At 49.8% G+C, this 25,145-nt stretch overlaps 1 protein-coding gene across 1 annotated transcript; it reads left to right on the top strand.

Moving 5' to 3' along the window:
- The first annotated feature begins 3,976 nt into the window (after window positions 1-3,976).
- LOC139571634 (protein FAM53B-like) lies at window positions 3,977-24,654 on the top strand. Its single transcript, XM_071394688.1, is given in 6 exon segments — window positions 3,977-4,179; window positions 14,614-14,765; window positions 14,768-14,830; window positions 18,035-18,092; window positions 20,632-21,479; window positions 21,969-24,654. Coding segments are annotated over 5 exon segments (1,353 nt in total). The 5' UTR covers window positions 3,977-4,179; window positions 14,614-14,723; the 3' UTR covers window positions 22,311-24,654.
- The last annotated feature ends 491 nt before the right edge of the window (window positions 24,655-25,145 follow it).

Below are 25,145 nucleotides of genomic sequence, written 5' to 3' on the forward strand. Positions count from 1 at the left end.
TTGATCATAAAGTGGTACCTCAAGTCATTACTGAAATTGATCATGTCTTTGTGATGTTCGCTAAATAATAATGATATGAATGCTGGGAATAAAGCTATTTGACTTGCTGCACAGTTCTTGGTAGAAGATCCAGTTCAGTACTTTTCCAATGACTCTGACCCCACTGTTTTTGACATTGAAAATGTCAGTTAGTCACAACACGCTGAATATGACTGTCAAACATAGACACTACACTTCTGTACAACACACTGAAGATGACTGTCAAGCATAGACACTACACTTCTGTACAACACACTGAATATTACTATCAAGCATAGACACTACACTTCTGTACAACACACTGAATATTACTGTCAAGCATAGACACTACACTTCTGTACAACACACTGAATATTACTATCAAGCATAGACACTACACTTCTGTACAACACACTGAATATTACTGTCAAGCATAGACACTACACTTCTGTACAACACACTGAATATTACTATCAAGCATAGACACTACACTTCTGTACAACACACTGAATATTACTATCAAGCATAGACACTACACTTCTGTACAACACACTGAATATTACTATCAAGCATAGACACTACACTTCTGGACAACACACTGAATATTACTATCAAGCATAGACACTACACTTCTGGACAACACACTGAATATTACTATCAAGCATAGACACTACACTTCTGGACAACACACTGAATATTACTATCAAGCATAGACACTACACTTCTGTACAACACACTGAATATTACTATCAAACATAGATACTACACTTCTGTACATTTTGTTCTCCACAACTAACAACATTGATGGGCATTGCTCCAGAACTCCCTCTCCCCCCCTTGGACACTCTGTCCCTCCCCCCCTTCCCTTGGACACTCTGTCCCCCCCCCCCCCCCTTGGACACTCTGTCCCTCCCCCCCTTCCCTTGGACACTCTGTCCCGTCCCCCCCCCCCCTTGGACACTCTGTCCCTCCCCCCCTTCCCTTGGACACTCTGTCCGTCCCCCGTCCCCCCCCCCTTGGACACTCTGTCCCGTCTCCCAAAATGGCCTCCATCGCCACTCCTGAGTCGTGGGCTCCCAGAGCCAAAGACAAGGCCCACTTCCAAATGGACCCCTACGTCCTTCGCCCCCCCCCCCCCCCAATGAACTACATTATCCAGGAGGGTCCTTCAGGTTTAATGATCTCATCTCTCTGCTATGAGCTGTGGATGAACTAGATGTCTGACGGGTGGCTGTGTCAATAAATGGGTGTCTATGGCGACCAGATGGTCCTTTCATGTTTTCTGGTCTCATATTAGTTTCCAAAGGTCACTGTCTAACCCCCAAAATAGCCCCCTATTCCCTATGTAGTGCACTACTTTTGACCAGGGCTCATAGGGCTCTGGTGGAAAAGTAGTGCACACTATAGAGAATAGTGTGCCATTTGGAAGACAACTCTGTTGAACTGGGCTCCCGAGTGGCGCAGCGGTCTAAGACACTGCATCTCAGTGCAAGAGGCGTCACTTCAGTCTCTGATGCGAATTCAGGTTGAATCACATACGGCTGTTTTTCGGAGTCCTGTAGGGCGGTGCACAGCGTTGTCCGGGTTTTGGCCCGAGGTAAGCCGTCATTATAAATAAGAATTTGTTCTTAATTAACTGACTTGCTTAGTTAAATAAAGGTTAAATAATAAAATAAATCACCCGCTTGGATTTGGTCAACTGTTTCCATGACAACAGTTGGATGCTAGCACATTTCCCATTTGATCAATCGTCAAAGCTACCAATTGGCGATTCCACTCCGCAAAAACAGTTGCTCAACAGACGTGATATGGATGTAGTTCTGCAACTCTGTCAGTTGGTGTCCCTGTTTTCCTTTCACTTAAATGTCGTCTTGTTTGTAGTAGCCTGCCTTGTCTTTGGTTTGTAATGAAAGAGATTATGCTTAGCTTTGATGGTCTACAATGGGCAAGGGCCCTTTATTGGTAGAGGGGCTAACTGCAACACACAATCCTCAGTTAGCACCTCTAAAACCGGCTACGGGAGTGAAGATTAGTGACAGTTTGTGAATTCAGCCAGGGACAGTGCATTCAAAGTTTGTAACCTGGACCGCAAATTACTTACAGTGCAATAAAATGTTTGTTACAGCAAAGACAGACATGAAATGGCATGAATGACCATGAAATAAATCGTGTAGAATTGTATCAACTTATTTTAAATTGTTTTTTGTTTTTAGCTTTTGTTTTATTGATGAGAGGTGGTTTGTCTTTTGTTGAGAGCTTTTAGATCAAAAATAGGCTACTGTATGTTTCAATTAATGATCAATTTAATTAGAAACCCAGATGGCATGCATACAGTCCCCTGCATGAGGTTCTGGAGCTAGGACCATTACTTCCTGCATGGGGTTGTTGAACCAGGATCAGTCAATATGGGGAGGGAAAAACCCGGTGTATTCTGAACCAGGATCAGTCAATATGGGGAGGGAGAAACCCGGTGTATTCTGAACCAGGATCAGTCAATATGGGGAGGGAGAAACCCTGTGTATTCTGAACCAGGATCAGTCAATATGGGGAGGGAGAAACCCTGTGTATTCTGAACCAGGATCAGTCAATATGGGGAGGGAGAAACCCTGTGTATTCTGAACCAGGATCAGTCAATATGGGGAGGGAGAAACCCGGTGTATTCTGAACCAGGATCAGAGAACTCCTGTTGTATAATGGACACCAGACAGGAAGATATGACCACTCTGACATGTTACCATGGTAACCCCATTTCACCACACAGGAAGGTATGTCCACTCTGACATGTTACCACGGTAACACTATTACCACCACACAGGAAGGTATACGCACTCTGACGTGTTACCACGGTAACACCATTACCACCAGACAGGAAGGTATGAACACGATGACATGTTACCACGGTAACCCCATAACCACCACACAGGAAGGTATAAACACTCTGACGTGTTACCACGGTAACCCCATTACCACCACACAGGAAGGTATAAACACGCTAACGTGTAACCACGGTAACCCCATTACCACCAGACAGGAAGGTATGACCACTCTGATATGTTACCACGGTAACCCCATTACCACCAGACAGGAAGGTATGAACACTCTGATATGTTACCACGGTAACCCCATTACCACCAGAATATGCAAATAGTATGTGTAGCCACTTGATTAACTGTATAAGAGTCTCATGGCTTTGGGGGGTAGAAGCTGTTAAGAAGTCTTTTTTTGATTTAGAATTGGCGTTCCGGTACCCTTCTAGTCCGGGAATTAGAATAAATAATGAAACATGACTAGTGGTGAAATGCAGTTAACCCTCAAATAAATTGGAACACATTTGCAACTTTTCCTGGACCAAAAACAAGTGTTCTGTTGACATACTGCATAACATTATGCAAATATCTGGTGTTATTCCAGTGACATCATCCCAACCCATAATGCTTTTAGGTCATTTGAAAATACTTAAAAAAAGAAAAAAAACTTCCACTGTGAGACTATTTGCTCAGAAAGTCACTCTAAAAAAATATCCAACATTTCAGTCGTTTTGGCAATATAACTATGGTTGTTAACCAATCCTTTATCGTGGTTTACACATACATGTACATTGTGTAATCCTTGTACATATTACCACATTTTTCACAAAGTTGTTTACGGTCAGACAACAACTATTACAAACATTAAATCTGACTTATTTTTTTATGTGCTTTCGATAACTGCGGTGTGGATGAGACCATCGTTAACGTGAGGTGGGCGCTATGTGATTGGTAAAGTCTGGTACAGTATCTCTCACTATCTTTACATAGTTTGGATTATTGACCGCATCAAAACTATCAAAACCACATAATGTATCGCTAAATGCGCGACAACCTTGTTCATGATATTTAATCAGTAGACCGACCACCCCTACGAGTTATAAATGGTTCGCTCCAAAGTGCATGTTGTCACAGCGTGCAAATTTAGACACTGGCTCAATGTTTGGTAGTTGTGAGAGTTCAGTCCCCTGGTTGTGTGCAGCACGGCAAGTTTGAACTCAGTGCTTGTCTTTTTTTGTTGTTGCAGTAGCTATGTTTTTGCAAAAAAACTTAAAGACAATTTAGCATTTCTAACTGTAAGTTGGTGTGGAAGTCAGGCAGGCATTGGACCATCGAGATGTGCAGCTTGATTCTCGTGAGTTATAACACTTTAGCTACTATAGTTATACATTTTAGCTAGGAGATTCTAGGTTAGCAAGCTAGGTAGCTGTGCAGCTAGCTACCAAGCCATGTAGCTGACTGTGCAGCTAGCTACTAAGCCATGTAGCTGACTGTGCTGTTAGCTACCAAGCCATGTAGCTGACTGTGCAGCTAGCTACTAAGCCATGTAGCTGACTGTGCTGTTAGCTACCAAGCCATGTAGCTGACTGTGCTGCTAGCTACCAAGCCATGTAGCTGACTGTGCTGTTAGCTACCAAGCCATGTAGCTGACTGTGCGGCTAGCTACCAAGCCATGTAGCTGACTGTGCGGCTAGCTACCAAGCCATCTAGCTGGCTACATAGAAAGCTAGCTAGTAGTAAACGTGCGTACCCCGAGGTAGGCTTATGTCAAAGCAATAATTGTGTTTGTCTGATTTAACTAGTTATTTTATTCAGTCATTAAGCTTGCTATGTAACTATGTCTGATAGGAAGGACACTGTTATTGTTTAAGAAAAAGTTAGCTACAAAGTTCTCTACTTGGCTCCCTTTGTCTCGCCAGTTGTGCAGCTTAGTTTGTAAGCATAGAAAAACCACTGGCATACTAGCGAAGATGTTCATGAGGTAGCTGTTTGATTAAAGTTGTCTCATTGTAACATTTTAATTAGCAATTGATGTGATGAAATGTAGCAACATTTTTACGCAACTGTCAAAGAAATGTAGGTTGGATGTTCTGTATTGTACTGCGAAGAACACTTTTCTGTAAAGCAACATGTCTAACTAAATAGTGTTTACTACCTCTGCCTTCGAGGAACACGGCTTGGTCTCAGTAGTAGCTAGTTTTTATGGGCTGCTCATGACAACTAGGGTATCTACTACTACCAACTAGCCTCTACTATAGCAGTCTGCTAGCTAGTGGTGTTATGTTGGAAAGTCCTGCTCTGCGAGATGCCTTTCTGTTTTCAAAACCATGTCGTTGCGTTACGCGAGTTTATCCAGGAGAGATTTTGTCGCGTCTGAACTTGGCTTCTGTACTGCTGCTGCGTTGCAGTCCCCTTAAATCAAATCAACCCAGAATGAACTGTAGGAAATACGGGAGTTGTTGTTAACTTTTGAATGGCTGTTGTAATTAATTGGGTGCGTTGTTACTATCATTTTCATCCCGTGAGTTTGGCAAGCAGATCCTGTGGCAGGAACATGTATCTTTTGGGCCATACAGTATCAAGTAGAATTTTATAGATGTCAACATTCCACTTATTCAGAACTTATTGTACCATAAGAGAATGTTCATAATGAATATTGTTCCTCTCGGGTAGATCGGGTTGACATGCTAACCGATATAACGTGGACCCATAATGCGGTCAACGACAGGACGTTGGCTCGCTATTCAACTTTCTCTATAACAATGTGTAGGACCATGATATTTAGCCTGTATCTCAATACTGTACTTTTTTTTGCTGATCGACATCAAAGTTGTCAGATGAGAGAGAGAGCGATCCAATAAGGTAGTCAGTGATTGCTACGCCAACTAGTTTTTAGAAGCAGCTCTCTTCCTATTGTGTTATTACAGTATATAGCAGTTTTTGGCCTTTTCCCCCAAGGTTAAAACGTGTGTGTGCGCTCTGTAGCCTCATTGTAACATTCGGTGGGCTTCTGCAACACCAACCTGCCTGCCAAACCCCTTTCCTTTTCAGTCAGGCCTAGATAGTTTATGTGGGTTGCTTGGGGTGTATTTAGCTAGTTAAGCCTTGTCCTATTCATTGAGGAAGTGGAGCCAGAAAGGGGATCGTTCATGGTAAACAGCCAGGCGTTTGAGTCATTCGTTAACATGTGGTCTTACACCTCTCGATCTTTATCACAACTGGGTGTAAGAATATGTTGTCAGTTGTGGTTTAGTTGTTACAGTCATGAGGCTCCGTGTAGCCGAGGCAGCAGGACGGAACGTTGAGATGACTCTTGTGGGTTATTCTCCATGTACGCTATTAAATAGGTCAGTGACAATGCAGTTAGCTGTTTAAAAAAAAAAAAGTTGTTTGGGAGTGTCTCCAGATTGCTCACAGTACCTCACCTTACCATGGACTAGATATTTGGCCTAATGCTGACTCGCCTAACATTTGAGAAAAGTGTTGTTTCCTAACCCACGGTGGTGTTGTTTCCTAACCCACGGTGGTGTTGTTTCCTAACCCACGGTGGTGTTGTTTCCTAACCCACGGTGGTGTTGTTTCCTAACCCACGGTGGTGTTGTTTCCTAACCCACGGTGGTGTTGTTTCCTAACCCACGGTGGTGTTGTTTCCTAACCCACGGTGGTGTTGTTTCCTAACCCACGGTGGTGTTGTTTCCTAACCCACGGTGGTGTTGTTTCCTAACCCACGGTGGTGTTGTTTCCTAACCCACGGTGGTGTTGTTTCCTAACCCACGGTGGTGTTGTTTCCTAACCCGCGGTGGTGTTGTTTCCTAACCCGCGGTGCTGTTGTTTCCTAACCCGCGGTGCTGTTGTTTCCTAACCCGCGGTGCTGTTGTTTCCTAACCCGCGGTGCTGTTGTTTCCTAACCCGCGGTGCTGTTGTTTCCTAACCCGCGGTGTTGTTGTTCCCTAACCCGCGGTGCTGTTGTTTCCTAACCCGCGGTGCTGTTGTTTCCTAACCCGCGGTGCTGTTGTTTCCTAACCCGCGGTGCTGTTGTTTCCTAACCCGCGGTGCTGTTGTTTCCTAACCCGCGGTGGTGTTGTTTCCTAACCCGCGGTGCTGTTTCCTAACCCGCGGTGCTGTTTTTTCCTAACCCGCGGTGTTGTTGTTCCCTAACCCACGGTGTTGTTGTTCCCTAACCCGCGGTGCTGTTGTTTCCTAACCCGCGGTGCTGTTGTTTCCTAACCCGCGGTGCTGTTGTTTCCTAACCCGCGGTGCTGTTGTTTCCTAACCCGCGGTGCTGTTGTTCCCTAACCCGCGGTGCTGTTGTTCCCTAACCCGCGGTGCTGTTGTTCCCTAACCCGCGGTGCTGTTGTTCCCTAACCCGCGGTGCTGTTGTTCCCTAACCCGCGGTGCTGTTGTTCCCTAACCCGCGGTGCTGTTGTTCCCTAACCCGCGGTGCTGCTGTTCCCTAACCCGCGGTGCTGCTGTTCCCTAACCCGCGGTGCTGCTGTTCCCTAACCCGCGGTGCTGCTGTTCCCTAACCCGCGGTGCTGCTGTTCCCTAACCCGCGGTGCTGCTGTTCCCTAACCCGCGGTGCTGCTGTTCCCTAACCCGCGGTGCTGCTGTTCCCTAACCCGCGGTGCTGCTGTTTCCTAACCCGCGGTGCTGCTGTTTCCTAACCCGCGGTGGTGCTGTTTCCTAACCCGCGGTGCTGCTGTTTCCTAACCCGCGGTGCTGCTGTTCCCTAACCCGCGGTGCTGCTGTTCCCTAACCCGCGGTGCTGCTGTTCCCTAACCCGCGGTGCTGTTTCCTAACCCGCGGTGCTGTTTCCAAACCCGCGGTGCTGTTTCCTAACCCGCGGTGCTGCTGTTTCCTAACCCGCGGTGCTGCTGTTTCCTAACCCGCGGTGCTGCTGTTTCCTAACCCGCGGTGCTGCTGTTTCCTAGTGTTGTGTCCTAACCCGCGGCGGTGGTGTTGTGTCCTAACCCGCGGCGGTGGTGTTGTGTCCTAACCCGCGGCGGTGGTGTTGTGTCCTAACCCGCGGCGGTGCCGTGTCCTAACCCGCGGCGGTGCCGTGTCCTAACCCGCGGCGGTGCCGTGTCCTAACCCGCGGCGGTGGTGGTGTTTCCTAACCCATGTATACAGTGCTGTTGTTGCAGGCTGTAGGCCTTCTTTATATAAAGTAAACCCACTAAAAAGCAGGCCTCTCTGCCTTGGCTGCCATGCATAGGCTTGCTGGGTGGGTCTTTGTGTTTATGGTAAGTGGCTGGGGCAGCTGCATGCTTATGAAACCATCACTGTGTCCCACTAGTCTCTCAGACACGGCTCAGGGCCTCCTAAACCATTAGTGTGTCCCACTAGTCTCTCAGACACGGCTCAGGGCCTCCTAAACCATTACTGTGTCCCACTAGTCTCTCAGACACGGCTCAGGTCCTCCTAAACCATTACTGTGTCCCACTAGTCTCTCGGACACGGCTCAGGGCCTCCTAAACCATCACTGTGTTCCACTAGTCTCTCGGACACGGATCAGGGCCTCCTAAACCATTACTGTGTCCCACTAGTCTCTCGGACACGGCTCAGGTTCTCCTAAACCATTACTGTGTCCCACTAGTCTCTCAGACACGGCTCAGGGCCTCCTAAACCATTACTGTGTCCCACTAGTCTCTCGGACACGGCTCAGGTCCTCCTAAACCATTACTGTGTTCCACTAGTCTCTCAGACACGGCTCAGGGCCTCCTAAACCATTACTGTGTCCCACTAGTCTCTCAGACACGGCTCAGGTCCTCCTAAACCATCACTGTGTCCCACTAGTCTCTCAGACACGGCTCAGGTCCTCGTAAACCATCACTGTGTCCCACTAGTCTCTCAGACACGGCTCAGGGCCTCCTAAACCATCACTGTGTCCCACTAGTCTCTCAGACACGGATCAGGGCCTCCTAAACCATTACTGTGTCCCACTGACCCTGGAAATCGATAGAACATTTCTCAGAGACACAAATATGATGTAACATTTTAAGGCTCACTTAACTGCAGTCGCAACTTGTTCTCTACAGGATCACACTGTATATTGCATAATGCAATTTTTCTAACTGAATAGCCTACCCATGTCTCAATTTGTTCTGTACTCAACACAGAAACCTTGAAGCTCTCCTCCTATCAGCCCCAGAGCAGCTCAGGGTGACCCAGCTCCTATCAGCCCCAGAGCAGCTCAGGGTGACCCAGCTCCTATCAGCTCCAGAGCAGCTCAGGGTGACCCAGCTCCTATCAGCTCCAGAACAGCTCAGGGTGACCCAGCTCCTATCAGCTCCAGAGCAGCTCCGGGTGACCCAGCTCCTATCAGCTCCAGAGCAGCTCCGGGTGACCCAGCTCCTATCAGCTCCAGAGCAGCTCAGGGTGACCCAGCTCCTATCAGCTCCAGAGCAGCTCAGGGTGACCCAGCTCCTATCAGCTCCAGAACAGCTCAGGGTGACCCAGCTCCTATCAGCTCCAGAACAGCTCAGGGTGACCCAGCTCCTATCAGCTCCAGAGCAGTTCAGGGTGACCCAGCTCTGCTCCAATCAGCTCAGGGTGACCCAGCTCTGCTCCAATCAGCTCAGGGTGACCCAGCTCCTATCAGCTCCAGAACAGCTCAGGGTGACCCAGCTCTGCTCCAATCAGCTCAGGGTGACCCAGCTCCTATCAGCTCCAGAACAGCTCAGGGTGACCCAGCTCTCCTCCTATCAGCTCCAGAACAGCTCAGGGTGACCCAGCTCTCCTCCTATCAGCTCCAGAACAGCTCAGGGTGACCCAGCTCTCCTCCTATCAGCTCCAGAACAGCTCAGGGTGACCCAGCTCTCCTCCTATCAGCTCCAGAACAGCTCAGGGTGACCCAGCTCCTATCAGCTCCAGAACAGCTCAGGGTGACCCAGCTCTCCTCCTATCAGCTCCAGAACAGCTCAGAGTGACCCAGCTCTCCTCCTATCAGCTCCAGAACAGCTCAGAGTGACCCAGCTCTCCTCCTATCAGCTCCAGAACAGCTCAGTGACCCAGCTCTCCTCCTATCAGCTCCAGAACAGCTCAGAGTGACCCAGCTCTCCTCCTATCAGCTCCAGAACAGCTCAGGGTGACCCAGCTCTCCTCCTATCAGCTCCAGAACAGCTCAGTGACCCAGCTCCAGAACAGCTCAGGGTGACCCAGCTCTCCTCCTATCAGCTCCAGAACAGCTCAGAGTGACCCAGCTCCAGAACAGCTCAGGGTGACCCAGCTCTCCTCCTATCAGCTCCAGAACAGCTCAGAGTGACCCAGCTCCTATCAGCTCCAGAGCAGCTCAGGGTGACCCAGCTCTCCTCCTATCAGCTCCAGAACAGCTCAGAGTGACCCAGCTCCTATCAGCTCCAGAACAGCTCAGAGTGACCCAGCTCCAGAACAGCTCAGGGTGACTCGGCTCAGAGTATTCTACACTGTTGTGTCTATCCATCCCCCTGTCCTCATTTGGCACTGTGGTTTCCTCTAGACCCAGTTCTTTCTCTCTGGTGTTTTAAACCACGAGATGGCCTTAGCTGTTTCAGCAACTTTATACACCTCAGAAATGACACTGTTTGAAAGGCTGACTGTGACCACAGAGGAAGTCTCCGTTCTCCATCACCAATCAAGCCCAATACTGCAGAGAGCCGTCTTATCTTCTAACACCCCAAAATAGTCTACCGTGGTCGAGAGGCTCGCTGGTTAAAACGGGCACATTTAGAGACCTGTTTTATTAATATGCACTGTCCTTGTAAAAACTAAATAAAGTAACAGACAGTACTAGCAGCATGTCTAGTCTAGGGACTCCTGGGACAGACAGACATCACTAGCAGCATGTCTAGTCTAGGGACTCCTGGGACAGACAGACATCACTAGCAGCATGTCTAGTCTAGGGACTCCTGGGACAGACAGACATCACTAGCAGCATGTCTAGTCTAGGGACTCCTGGGACAGACAGACAGTCACTAGCAGCATGTCTAGTCTAGGGACTCCTGGGACAGACAGACATCACTAGCAGCATGTCTAGTCTAGGGACTCCTGGGACAGACAGACAGTACTAGCAGCATGTCTAGTCTAGGGACTCCTGGGACAGACAGACAGTCACTAACTTTAAGCATCAGCTGTCAGAGCAGCTCACAGATCACTGCACCTGTACATAGCCCATCTGTAAATAGCACACCCAACTACCTCATCCCCATATTGTTATTTTCTTTTGCTCCTTTGCACCCCAGTATCTCTACCTGCATGCTCATCTTCTGCACTTCTTATCACTCCAGTGTTTAATTGCTAAATTGTAATTATTTCGCCACTGCAGGCTATTTATTGCCTTACCTCCCTAATCTTACCTCATTTGCACACACTGTATATAGATTTTTCTACTGTATTATTGACTGTTTGTTTATTACATGTGTAACTCTGTTTGTCGCACTGCTTTGATTTATCTTGGCCAGGTCGCAGTTGTAAATGAGAACTTGTTCTCAACTGGCCTACCTGGTTAAATAAAGGTGAATTAAAAAAACAGACAGGACTAGCAGCATGTCTCCTGGCGCTGACAGTAGTTTGGTTTCTCATGCAGGGATGAAACTTAAAGCAGAGGCCCTGCTAAACTGTAACCAGGCAGGGGTCAGAGCCGTGTTGCTAACCAGGCAGGGGGTCAGAGCCGTGTGGATGGTAACCAGGCAGGGGGTCAGAGCCGTGTTGCTAACCAGGCAGGGGGTCAGAGCCGTGTTGCTAACCAGGCAGGGGGTCAGAGCCGTGTTGCTAACCAGGCAGGGGGTCAGAGCCGCGTGGATGGTAACCAGGCAGGGGGTCGGAGCCGCGTGGATAGTAACCAGGCAGGGGGTCGGAGCCGCGTGGATGGTAACCAGGCAGGGGGTCGGAGCCGCGTGGATGGTAACCAGGCAGGGGGTCGGAGCCGCGTGGATGGTAACCAGGCAGGGGGTCGGAGCCGCGTGGATGGTAACCAGGCAGGGGGTCGGAGCCGCGTGGATGGTAACCAGGCAGGGGGTCGGAGCCGCGTGGATGGTAACCAGGCAGGGGGTCGGAGCCGCGTGGATGGTAACCAGGCAGGGGGTCGGAGCCGCGTGGATGGTAACCAGGCAGGGGGTCGGAGCCGCGTGGATGCTAACCAGGCAGGGGGTCGGAGCCGCGTGGATGCTAACCAGGCAGGGGGTCGGAGCCGCGTGGATGCTAACCAGGCAGGGGGTCGGAGCCGCGTGGATGGTAACCAGGCAGGGGGTCGGAGCCGCGTGGATGCTAACCAGGAAGGGGGTCGGAGCCGCGTGGATGGTAACCAGGCAGGGGGTCGGAGCCGCGTGGATGGTAACCAGGCAGGGGGTCGGAGCCGCGTGGATGGTAACCAGGCAGGGGGTCGGAGCCGCGTGGATGGTAACCAGGCAGGGGGTCGGAGCCGCGTGGATGCTAACCAGGCAGGGGGTCGGAGCCGCGTGGATGGATGGTGTTCAGTGTCAGTCTAGTGTCACCCTGTTCCCTAGACACTGCACTACCTTTGACCAGAGCCTTATGGGTAATGTATTACATGGACCTCCTCAGCTCCAACAGTGTTTTGAGGTGGTTCTTTTAAGTAATGACTGGCCTGGAAGGGGACAGGACAGGGTGCTGTGGTAGTTAATGGTTACGCACTGTCTACAGTAGACTGGCTACCTTTTGGCCCGACCCCGTCACCTGCTCTGTCGCTGTGTCGTTGGCCCGACCCCGTCACCTGCTCTGTCGCTGTGTCGTTGGCCCGACCCCCGTCACCTGCTCTGTCGCTGGCCCGACCCCCGTCACCCGCTCTGTCGCTGGCCCGACCCCCGTCACCTGCTCTGTCGTTGGCCCGACCCCGTCACCCGCTCTGTCGCTGGCCCGACCCCCGTCACCCGCTCTGTCGCTGACCCGACCCCCGTCACCCGCTCTGTCGCTGGCCCGACCCCAGTCACCTGCTCTGTCGCTGGCCCGACGCCCGTCACCCGCTCTGTCGCTGGCCCGACCCCCGTCACCCGCTCTGTCGCTGGCCCGACCCCCGTCACCCGCTCTGTCGCTGGCCCGACCCCCGTCACCCGCTCTGTCGCTGGCCCGACCCCCGTCACCCGCTCTGTCGCTGGCCCGACCCCCGTCACCCGCTGTGTGATTTTTGTGTGACTGATTCACCCAGTCCACTTACTGAGGGCCCATGTTACCAGCTGGTGTCTAGTCCAGAGCCAATTTAGCTCTTTAAAGCATTTAAAAATATTTAAAGCTGCAATATGTAACTTTTATTTTCTCTTCCTGACCTGATCAAATTATCATAGAAATGTGAGTTATAGATCTGTCGTTCTTATTGAAAGCAAGTCTAAGAAGCGGTATATATGTTCTATGTGCACTTTTTCTAGTCTTCACGTTCTTAAATATTTTTTTTTGCGTCTTTTGGTTTTGTACAGTTTTAAACAGCTGAAAATATAATATTTTTGTTTAATAAGATATTTCCCAGAGGTTTAGATGGTACAAACCTTTAACCCGGACGACGCTGGGCCAGTTCTGCTCCGCCCTAAGGGACTCCCGATCACGGCCGGTTGTGATACAGACCACTGCACCACTCGGGAGCCCAATTTTAGGCGACCTATTCGAATTTTTATCAACCAGGAAAGGGTGTGACGTCCTGTCCTCACTTTGCTGTGACTTGATCACTGTTAGGTCTAGTGATGGAGATCGTACCGTCACGGTGGTCAGTCAGCCCCCTGCAGTCTTGTGATGAGTTTATATTCTGACTTCTCTCTGTCAGCTCGTATTGTTTCTCCTCTCTGTTCATTATGATCAAGACAAAACGTCTTTGTTCCACAGACAAGATCTCTCCTCGCTCTCTCCCCTTCCTCCCTGCTCTCTCCTCACTCTCTCTTCTCGCGCTCTTCTCTCTCCCAGCGCTCTCCTCCTCTCTGCAATTGTTCTGTCATTCATCTGACCCTCTCTTCACCCAACCCCTCTCAGACCCTCTGTGCAGTCCTCCTCTCAGACCCTCTGTGCAGTCCTCCTCTCAGACCCTCTGTGCAGTCCTCCTCTCAGACCCTCTGTGCGGTCCTCCTCTCAGACCCTCTGTGCGGTCCTCCTCTCAGACCCTCTGCGCGGTCCTCCTCTCAGACCCTCTGCGCAGTCCTCCTCTCAGACCCTCTGCGCAGTCCTCCTCTCAGACCCTCTGCGCAGTCCTCCTCTCAGACCCTCTGCGCAGTCCTCCTCTCAGACCCTCTGCGCAGTCCTCCTCTCAGACCCTCTGCGCAGTCCTCCTCTCAGACCCTCTGCGCAGTCCTCCTCTCAGACCCTCTGCGCAGTCCTCCTCTCAGACCCTCTGCGCAGTCCTCCTCTCATCTTCTACTGTGGTTCTGGAATGAATGGCTCTTGTCCAACCACTGACTTTCTCCTGTTGGTATCTGCAAGAGTGTGTCGTTGGAGACCTCAAATTCTGATGAGACTGACTGTCTGAGCTGCCAGAGAGCTTTAAACAGCACTGCACCTGGTCTGGAGAGATGCTGTAGCCTGTCCCAGATCTGTTTGTACGGTATCTCCAACTCCCATGATCATTGTCATTTCCATTGCAAACAGATCTTGGATCAGGCTTATGAGAGAGCCCCTTCAGGGATTCTGACCAGCCCACAGTTCAGCTGGAACATGAGGTCTGGGTTGAGGGTTGTTGAGGAATAAGGTTCAGGGATACTGACCGCCCCACAGTTCAGCTGGAACATGAGGTCTGGGTTGAGGGTTGTTGAGGAATATGGTCCAGAAATGGACAGAATTCTAATCCCTTTGCTCGTCTGTGTGTTTCTTGCGACAGAGGAGTGACAGGAAGTAGACGTTCCGGGAGGTGCTGAAGATCGTCAAGATGGCCTCCATCACCAACCCCATTCACAGCCCAATGCGCTGGAATAGAGTGTGGCTGCGGAGATGTGGGGCGGCGTTGCCATGGTGATCATTTACGCAAAAAATAACTGGAAAAGAAGCCGGGTGTCGACGATGTAAAGTCCAAAGTCAAAGAGACCCATTTGGAGCTGGTGAGAAGTTATCTACACACACACACACACACACACACACACACACACACACACACACACACCTTTGTATATGGCTTTGTTATTTGCATATATCCTACGTGATTGTATGTTTGTACAGTGTTTAGTCAGTATACTGATGTCAACCGTCCTGTCAGTCGGTAGGAAACACAGAGCCCGGTGTTTAGTCAGTATACTGATGTCAACCATCCTGTCAGTCGGTAGGAAACACCGAGCCCATCCTGTCAGTCGGTAGGAAACACCAAGCCCATCCTGTCAGTCGGTAGGAAACACCAAGCCCGTCCTGTCAGTCGGTAGGAAACACCAAGCCCATCCTGTCAGTCGGTAGGAAACACCAAGCCCATCCTGTCAGTCGGTAGGAAACACCAAGCCCATCCTGTCAGTCGGTAGGAAACACCAAGCCCATCCTGTCAGTCGGTAGGAAACACCAAGCCCATCCTGTCAGTCGGTAGGAAACACCGAGCCCATCCTGTCAGTCGGTAGGAAACACCAAGCCCATCCTGTCAGTCGGTAGGAAACACCAAGCCCATCCTGTCAGTCGGTAGGAAACACCAAGCCCATCCTGTCAGTCGGTAGGAAACACCAAGCCCATCCTGTCAGTCGGTAGGAAACACCAAGCCCATCCTGTCAGTCGGTAGGAAACACCAAGCCCATCCTGTCAGTCGGTAGGAAACACCGAGCCCATCCTGTCAGTCGGTAGGAAACACCGAGCCCATCCTGTCAGTCGGTAGGAAACACCGAGCCCATCCTGTCAGTCGGTAGGAAACACCAAGCCCATCCTGTCAGTCGGTAGGAAACACCAAGCCCATCCTGTCAGTCGGTAGGAAACACCAAGCCCATCCTGTCAGTCGGTAGGAAACACCAAGCCCATCCTGTCAGTCGGTAGGAAACACCAAGCCCATCCTGTCAGTCGGTAGGAAACACCAAGCCCATCCTGTCAGTCGGTAGGAAACACCAAGCCCATCCAGTCAGTCGGTAGGAAACACCAAGCCCATCCTGTCAGTCGGTAGGAAACACCAAGCCCATCCTGTCAGTCGGTAGGAAACACCAAGCCCATCCTGTCAGTCGGTAGGAAACACCGAGCCCATCCTGTCAGTCGGTAGGAAACACCAAGCCCATCCTGTCAGTCGGTAGGAAACACCAAGCCCATCCTGTCAGTCGGTAGGAAACACCAAGCCCATCCTGTCAGTCGGTAGGAAACACCAAGCCCGGTGTAGATTAGACAGCATCAAGACGTTAATCTATCTGCCATATTCTTCACCATCCCAAAGATGGAACAGTTTACTTCCTTACAGTATAATAAATGATTGTCCTATTCCACTATAAAGGGGAATATGGCTGTTCCATTTGGGGATGCGTCCTGTGATTACAGCGGCTGGGTTTGATGCTATAAGCCTTTACTAATGGTCTTAGGCCCAACTTCCCTTGGGTTGAATTCACTCCAACTCAAAGCATTGCTTTCTCCTGCTATCATTTCCATTCAGGAAGTGATGGAAAACGCTCTTACATTATTTGAACATTACTCACTTGATTTAAAAGGATAGTTTTTATCACATTGATTCATGATTGACTGGTAAAAGCTCAGCATGTTATCACGAGGGACTGAAGGCTGTGTCATGTAGTTCCTTCCACTCCGGAGGCCTCTCGGTTCCCTTCCGGAGGCCTCTCGGTTCCCTTCCGGAGGCCTCTCGGTTCCCCTCCCTTCCCCTCCGGAGGCCTCTCGTTTTGGTTCCTTCCCTTCCCCCCCCGGAGGCCTCTCGTTTTGGTTCCTTCCCTTCCCCTCCGGAGGCCTCTCGTTTTGGTTCCTTCCCTTCCCCCCCCGGAGGCCTCTCGTTTTGGTTCCTTCCCTTCCCCTCCGGAGGCCTCTCGTTTTGGTTCCTTCCCTTCCCCTCCGGAGGCCTCTCGTTTTGGTTCCTTCCGTTCATTACTCTTCTGGAAAAATAAAGGGCCATTCTTTATAAAGTCCACTACTTTTGACCCGGGCCCATAAGGTTCTGGGTAACAGTAGTGGACTATATGACTCAACCTTTAGAAACAACGAGGAGGCTGGTCAACTCTGACTCGTGTTTTTCACCGGAGAAGAGAAGCCTTCATCGTTCCTCTCATTAGCACAGGGGGAAAATTCTCCCTGTAATGTGGACTTGAGTTTTCCCTCTGTCCACGTGACACGTCATCATCATGCCCAGTCTCAAGGAGACTGATCCTCTGTTTTAAAGTGGAGACTGGACTGACTAGGCCTGTGTCTTTTAAAGGGCACCCTATTTCTAATAGTCACATGACTTTGTACCAGAGCCCTATAGGCCAATATGTAGTGGATAAGAGGACATTTTAATGTGCCCAGGTGGAATCCATTCCACAGCTGCAGTCACTCTCTCTAACGTCTTCTTTCTTGCCACATTTACATAGACCTACAAAAACACCACACACACACACACTGGTAGAGACTATTGTTTTTGTGGTTTGCATTAGACCCCTTCTTTGCATTACATATCTAGGGGGTAGGTGATGCTAGCTTACACTTCCTGTTTCATTGTGTAGAGCTCTGTATGTACATACAGAACGTTAAGCTCCAGTGGGGAGGTGACTTGGTGACAGAACGTTAAGCTCCAGTGGGGAGGTGACTTGGTGACAGAACGTTAAGCTCCAGTGGGGAGGTGACTTGGTGACAGAACGTTAAGCTCCAGTGGTGAGGTGACTTGGTGACAGAACGTTAAGCTCCAGTGGGGAGGTGACTTGGTGACAGAACGTTAAGCTCCAGTGGGGAGGTGACTTGGTGACAGAACGTTAAGCTCCAGTGGGGAGGTGACTTGGTGACAGAACGTTAAGCTCCAGTGGGGAGGTGACTTGGTGGCAGAACGTTAAGCTCCAGTGGGGAGGTGACGGAACGTTAAGCTCCGGTGGGGAGGTGACGGAACGTTAAGCTCCAGTGGGGAGGTGACGGAACGTTAAGCTCCAGTGGGGAGGTGACGGAACGTTAAGCTCCAGTGGGGAGGTGACGGAACGTTAAGCTCCAGTGGGGAGGTGACGGAACGTTAAGCTTCAGTGGGGAGGTGACGGAACATTAAGCTCCAGTGGGGAGGTGACGGAACGTTACGCTCCAGTGGGGAGGTAGGGTGACTTGGTGGAGGGACTTTCCAACCCAAAGGGAGGTGTTGTTTCCTGATGTGATGTCTTGTGTTTCCACAGATCAAGGCAGAGACCATGAGCCTCCAGGGGACAGCACTCTTCTCTTGCGGAGTCATGGGTGAGTGTGGATATCATGGCTGTAGGAGTGGCCCGTGGATTAGGTCCAATGGCTGTAGGAGTGGCCTGTGGACTAGGCCCAATGGCTGTGTAGGAGTGGCCTGTGGACTAGGCCCAATGGCTGTAGGAGTGGCCTGTGGACTAGGCCCAATGGCTGTGTAGGAGTGGCCTGTGGACTAGGCCCAATGGCTGTGTAGGAGTGGCTGGCTTACTGAGAATGAGATGTTTCTGACAGGAAATTTACCCAAGACCAAATAACAGCTCTGAATTTAGCCTAGTAATGGATTTAGTTGGAATTATAGGTGTGGCTTAGTAAGACATTGAGCTCAGGAAGTGGGAGAATCCACACCAGTGGGTGTATCGAAACCTACGCTTTTTAGCTAAGCCGGTTAGGTAGGTTAGGAGAACTAACGCGGCAGGACAAGAAACATAGAAGGTTAGGAGGATAATTATAAGGAGAATGAGGTTAAGGTTAGAAACAGAAGTTTAGGATAATTAACATGGCAGGTTAGGAGGATAATTAAGGTTAGCAAAACGGTTAGGCTTAGCTAAAAGGAAGCCGACAATAAAAAGATTGTAGGGGCCTGTCTTGGTAGACTTCAGTGCTGCCTTTGACATTATCGATCATAGTCTGCTACTGGAAAAACGTATGTGTTATGGCTTTACACCCCCTGCTATAATGTGGATAAAGAGTTACCTGTCTAACAGAACACAGAGGGTGTTCTTTAATGGAAGCATCTACAACATAATCCTGGTAGAATCAGGAATTCCCCAGGGTAGCTGTTTAGGCCCCTTGCTTTTTTTTCAATATTTACGAACAACATGCTACTGGCCTTGAGTAAAGCCAGGGTGTCTATGTATGCGGATGACTCAACGCTATACACATCAGCTAGTACAGCTTCAACACTTAACAAAGAGCTGCAGTTCATTTCAGAATGGGTGGCAAGGAATAAGTTAGTTCTAAATATTTTCGAAACAAAAAGCGTTGTATTTGGGACAAATCATTCACTTAACCCTAAAATAATGTGGAAATTGAGCAAGTTGAGGTGACTAAACTGCTTGGAGTAACCCTGGATTGTAAACTGTCATGGTCAAAAACATGTAGATACAACAGTAGCTAAGATGAGAAGTCTGTCCATAATAAAGCGCTGCTCTACCTTCTTAACAGCACTATCAACGAGGCAGGTTGTTGGCTCAGAACAGGGCAGCACGGCTGGCCCTTAAAAGTACACAGAGAGCTAACGTTAATGATATGCATGTCAATCTCTCCTGGCTCAAAGTAGAGGAGAGATTGACTTCATCTCTACTTGTTTTTGTAAGAGGTATTGACATGTAGAAAGCACCGAGCTGTCTGATTTGAACTACTAACACACAGCTCAGGGCACCCATCCATACCCCACAAGACATGCCACCAGAGGTCTCTTCACAGTCCCCAAGTCCAGAACAGACTATGGGAGGCGCACAGTGCTACATAGAGCCATGACTACATCTCACCTGTTTCACAACGCCCATTTTCAGATACACTTCCTCATTCATTGCTAGAGCTGTTTGGCTGCATTGTTAGTTCTCCACTCACGTTGTAACAGAAGTTAACACGCTTGAATAATGCAACACGGCTTGTAGAAATGTTGAACCTGTTAATTACTGTTCACAGAACAATGTCCATACGGGCTACAACAGTATTTTGAAATGCAAAACCATACGTTGTAGCTTCCAGTAGGCTAACTTCTACTAGGATAACTTTCCTTGCTAGCTTATTTTTTTGTAATAAAAATATATATATATATTTAACCAGGCAAGTCGGTTAAGAACAAATTCTTATTTATGATGACGGCTAAACCCGGACGACGCTGGGCCGATAGGGCGGCGCCCTATGGGACTCCCAATCACGGCCGGTTATGATACTGTGGATTCGAACCAGGGTGTCTATAGTGACCCCTCTAGCGCTGCGATGTAGAGCCTGAGACCGCTGTGCCACTCGAGAGCCCAAGGGAAATCACTACCCTAACATTTACTTTGTGATGCAAAAATGTGTTTATTTCAAAGCTGATTGCCACCAAAAACATTATAGGTTCAAGTCGCCTCCTCGTTTTGGTTTCCACTAGATTCCACAAAGTCAGATTCCACAGCCTCGAGAATGCTGTCATTTCTTAAAGAGACAGCGCACCCTTTTATGAAAGATTACTTCTATACAAAATGATGTTGATCAGTACAATAAAATAAGTTCTACAACTGAACACAAATATAAATGCAAAATTAAACTTTTTTTTTTTTTTTTTTTTTTTATTGACCTGACAGTTTATCTAAAGGAAATCAGTAAATTTTAAATAAATTCATTAGGCCCTAATCTATGGATTTCACAAGACTGGGAATACAGATATGCATCTGTTGGTCACAGATACCTTAAAATAAAAAGTAGGGGTGTGGATCAGAAAACCAGTCAGTATGTTGTGTTGTAGGCTCAATGTTCCCCTCGACTATTTCCATGTTGTTGTAGACCTTTATGTTCCCCACCTGACTATTTGCGTGTTGTGTTTCAGAGACCGGCAGCAGGTGGGGTGACGTGGGTCTGGGCCGGGCGTGTTGTGGAGCCCTGCATCACCAGAGACCCTCAGTGGAGTCCAGTTGCCTGGAAAACCTGTGGGATGTCCTGCCCTCTGAGGTTCTACCCCCCCACTACTACCAGAGTTCAGTCCGCTGTGGGGACAGAGACGCAGGACTGAGTCCCACCAGCATCACCTCCATCCCAGGCACCATCACCACCCTGCTACAGGACCTGAGCCTGGGTGAGGCGTCAGCCGCTCCAGCCCCCTCACCCTCCGCCGCTCCTCCCTCCAAACGCCAGTGCCGCTCCGTCTCCTGCTCAGAGGACCTGGGAGGCTGTGGGTCGGCCTGGAGGCCCCAGGGGTCCGGGGTGTGGACGGCTGTGGCGAAGAGGCGATGCCACAGCGGAGGAAGTGTCCAGAGAGGATTTGCAACAGGAGGGACACGCTCTCAGCAGCTCGGGTTCCCTGCCATGCAGCGTAGCTCCAGCTTCAGCCTGCCAGCTCGCTCCAACACCCTCTCCCTGGATCTCACTGGCTTCACCCCCTGCCCTTCCTCCTTCAGCGGCTTAGCCCCCACCTCTTACTCCTCAGAGTCCCCCAGGCCCTTCCTCTACCTCTCTCATGAACAGATCTGCCTCCCAGAGATCCAGGGAGGCCCGGCGTCGCCCCTGAGCTCCCCAGACTCCACCCCAGAGATGAAGCATCGTGCTGGGCAGGGGGGGCTGGCCCGGAGTCGCTCTCAGCCCTGCGTCCTCAGCGATAAGAAGATGGGTATGAAGCGGAGGAGACCAGCCGACTCACACAAACAGAGGCCTTCTTTGGATCTGACCAAGATGACACAGGTTAGAAGGGGAAGAATATCATGGGTTTACGTGGGTTGTAATTCATGCTAATTAGTAGACTAATTAAGGGAGTGGACTGTACATGGTTTGGTGACTAAGGGTCTGGTCTGCTAGCTAGCTCAGTCAGTCAGCCACACTCCTAGCTGGAGGGTCTGGTCTGCTAGCTAGCTCAAATCTTTCCTGCACTGTTGGGTAAACCAAACAATTAAAAAGGTCAAGGTGTGTGTGTGTTTCTTCAACCGCTATTATTGAACAAGTCCAATACTGTCCGTCTAGCCAGCGAAATATTGCATCTCCATGGAAACCAACTGTAAAGTAACTGCCAATACTGCTCATGGGGACTTGTTCAGTATCCTGCATGTTGTGTAACTCTCTCTCCTCTCTACCCCAGTCCAGTCCCGGTTTGCTTTAGTTTCTGCTTCTTCCTGTGTGACCAAATAAATATTCATAACAAAATAACGTGTTTAAAAAAAATGTTTTTATCCACAGAAACTTCGGAATTTCCAAAGCCTCAGCTGCCCTGGGATCACTGGGGACGCCGGCTATCAATCAACCCAGGGCCCGCCCCCTCTGAGCACCACTGACCAATGTGAGACTGACTTCGCCTCTGCAGGCGATCAGAGATTGGACGAGCCAACCGCCAGCTCCAATGAGTGCGGAGTCGTCACCAGTGTCTCTGGGGAGGAGGATCGAGCCATCTCCATTGAGGCGCTGGATTGGCTGAGCTCCCCGGTCTGCGATGACGTGACAGACTGGGCAGCCACTGGCACCAGGAAGGATGTGTATCAGCTGGGAGGAGATCTGGACATTGATCAGATCGAGAGGAACTGAACCGGGTCGTGTTCATTAGGCCCCAAACGGAACAAAACAGACTGAAACGAGGAGGGTGTACCTGGATATATCCAAGGAGAAATGCTGCAAAATGTTAATGCTTTTTTTCTCATGTTCCCGAATGAACATGACCCTGAACTATTCTTACCACCCTCAGGGGAAAGGGACTGAATGAACATGACCCTGAACTATACTTACCACCCTCAGGGGAATGGGACTAAATGACCCTGAACTATTCTTACCACCCTCAGGGGAAAGGGACTAAATGACCCTGAACTATTCTTACCACCCTCAGGGGAAAGGGACTGAATGACCCTGAACTATTCCTACCACCCTCAGGGGAATGGGACTGAATGAACACGACCCTGAACTATTCTTACCACCCTCAGGGGAAAGGGACTGAATGATCCTGAACTATTCTTACCACCCTCAGGGGAAAGGGACTGAATGATCCTGAACTATTCTTACCACCCTCAGGGGAAAGGGACTGAATGATCCTGAACTATTCTCACCACCCTCAGGGGAAAGGGACTGAATGACCCTGAACTATTCCTACCACCCTCAGGGCAAAGGGACTGAATGATCCTGAACTATTCTTACCACCCTCAGGGGAAAGGGACTGAATGACCCTGAACTATTCCTACCACCCTCAGGGGAAAGGGACTGAATGATCCTGAACTATTCTCACCACCCTCAGGGGAAAGGGACTGAATGACCCTGAACTATTCTTACCACCCTCAGGGGAAAGGGACTGAATGACCCTGAACTATTCTTACCACCCTCAGGGGAAAGGGACTGAATGACCCTGAACTATTCTTACCACCCTCAGGGGAATGGGACTGAATGACCCTGAACTATTCTTACCACCCTCAGGGGAATGGGACTGAATGACCCTGAACTATTCTTACCACCCTCAGGGGAAAGGGACTGAATGACCCTGAACTATTCTTACCACCCTCAGGGGAAAGGGACTGAATGACCCTGAACTATTCTTACCACCCTCAGGGGAAAGGGACTGAATGACCCTGAACTATTCTTACCACCCTCAGGGGAAAGGGACTGAATGACCCTGAACTATTCTTACCACCCTCAGGGGAAAGGGACTGAATGACCCTGAACTATTCTTACCACCCTCAGGGGAAAGGGACTGAATGACCCTGAACTATTCTTACCACCCTCAGGGGAATGGGACTGAATGACCCTGAACTATTCTTACCACCCTCAGGGGAAAGGGACTGAATGACCCTGAACTATTCTTACCACCCTCAGGGGAATGGGACTGAATGACCCTGAACTATTCTTACCACCCTCAGGGGAATGGGACTGAATGACCCTGAACTATTCTTACCACCCTCAGGGGAATGGGACTGAATGACCCTGAACTATTCTTACCACCCTCAGGGGAATGGGACTGAATGACCCTGAACTATTCTTACCACCCTCAGGGGAAAGGGACTGAATGACCCTGAACTATTCTTACCACCCTCAGGGGAATGGGACTGAATGACCCTGAACTATTCTTACCACCCTCAGGGGAAAGGGACTGAATGACCCTGAACTATTCTTACCACCCTCAGGGGAAAGGGACTGAATGACCCTGAACTATTCTTACCACCCTCAGGGGAAAGGGACTGAATGATCCTGAACTATTCTTACCACCCTCAGGGGAAAGGGACTAAATGACCCTGAACTATTCTTACCACACTCAGGGGAAAGGGACTGAATGACCCTGAACTGTTCCTACCACCCTCAGGGGAAAGGGACTGAATGACCCTGAACTGTTCCTACCACCCTCAGGGGAAAGGGACTGTGAAAGGAAAGAGGAGTTGGGTGGTACAGTAGGTAAACCCTGCTGACAGTCTTAAAGGACAAAGACAAGTAGAGTACAGTAGTCCATGTGAAGGGACCGGGTCATGTCTCTGTCTAACCCCTGTAGAGTACAGTAGTCCATGTAAGTCGCCAACTTGTAAGTCGCTCTGGATAAGAGCGTCTGCTAAATGACTTAAATGTAAATGTAAATGTGAAGGGACCGGGTCATGTTTCTGACTGGACCCTGTAGAGTACAGTAGTCCATGTGAAGGGACCGGGTCATGTTTCTGACTGGACCCTGTAGAGTACAGTAGTCCATGTGAAGGGACCGGGTCATGTTTCTGACTGGACCCTGTAGAGTACAGTAGTCCATGTGAAGGGACCGGGTCATGTTTCTGACTGGACCCTGTAGAGTACAGTAGTCCATGTGAAGGGACCGGGTCATGTCTCTGACTGGACCCTGTAGAGTACAGTAGTCCATGTGAAGGGACCGGGTCATGTTTCTGACTGGACCCTGTAGAGTACAGTAGTCCATGTGAAGGGACCGGGTCATGTTTCTGACTGGACCCTGTAGAGTACAGTAGTCCATGTGAAGGGACCGGGTCATGTTTCTGACTGGACCCTGTAGAGTACAGTAGTCCATGTGAAGGGACCGGGTCATGTCTCTGACTGGACCCTGTAGAGTACAGTAGTCCATGTGAAGGGACCGGGTCATGTCTCTGACTGGACCCTGTAGAGTACAGTAGTCCATGTGAAGGGACCGGGTCATGTCTCTGACTGGACCCTGTAGAGTACAGTAGTCCATGTGAAGGGACCGGGTCATGTCTCTGACTGGACCCTGTAGAGTACAGTAGTCCATGTGAAGGGACCGGGTCATGTCTCTGACTGGACCCTGTAGAGTACAGTAGTCCATGTGAAGGGACCGGGTCATGTTTCTGACTGGACCCTGTAGAGTACAGTAGTCCATGTGAAGGGACCGGGTCATGTCTCTGACTGGACCCTGTAGAGTACAGTAGTCCATGTGAA

The sequence above is a fragment of the Salvelinus alpinus genome, chromosome 3, assembly GCF_045679555.1.
Source record: "Salvelinus alpinus chromosome 3, SLU_Salpinus.1, whole genome shotgun sequence".
NCBI lineage: Eukaryota > Metazoa > Chordata > Actinopteri > Salmoniformes > Salmonidae > Salvelinus > Salvelinus alpinus.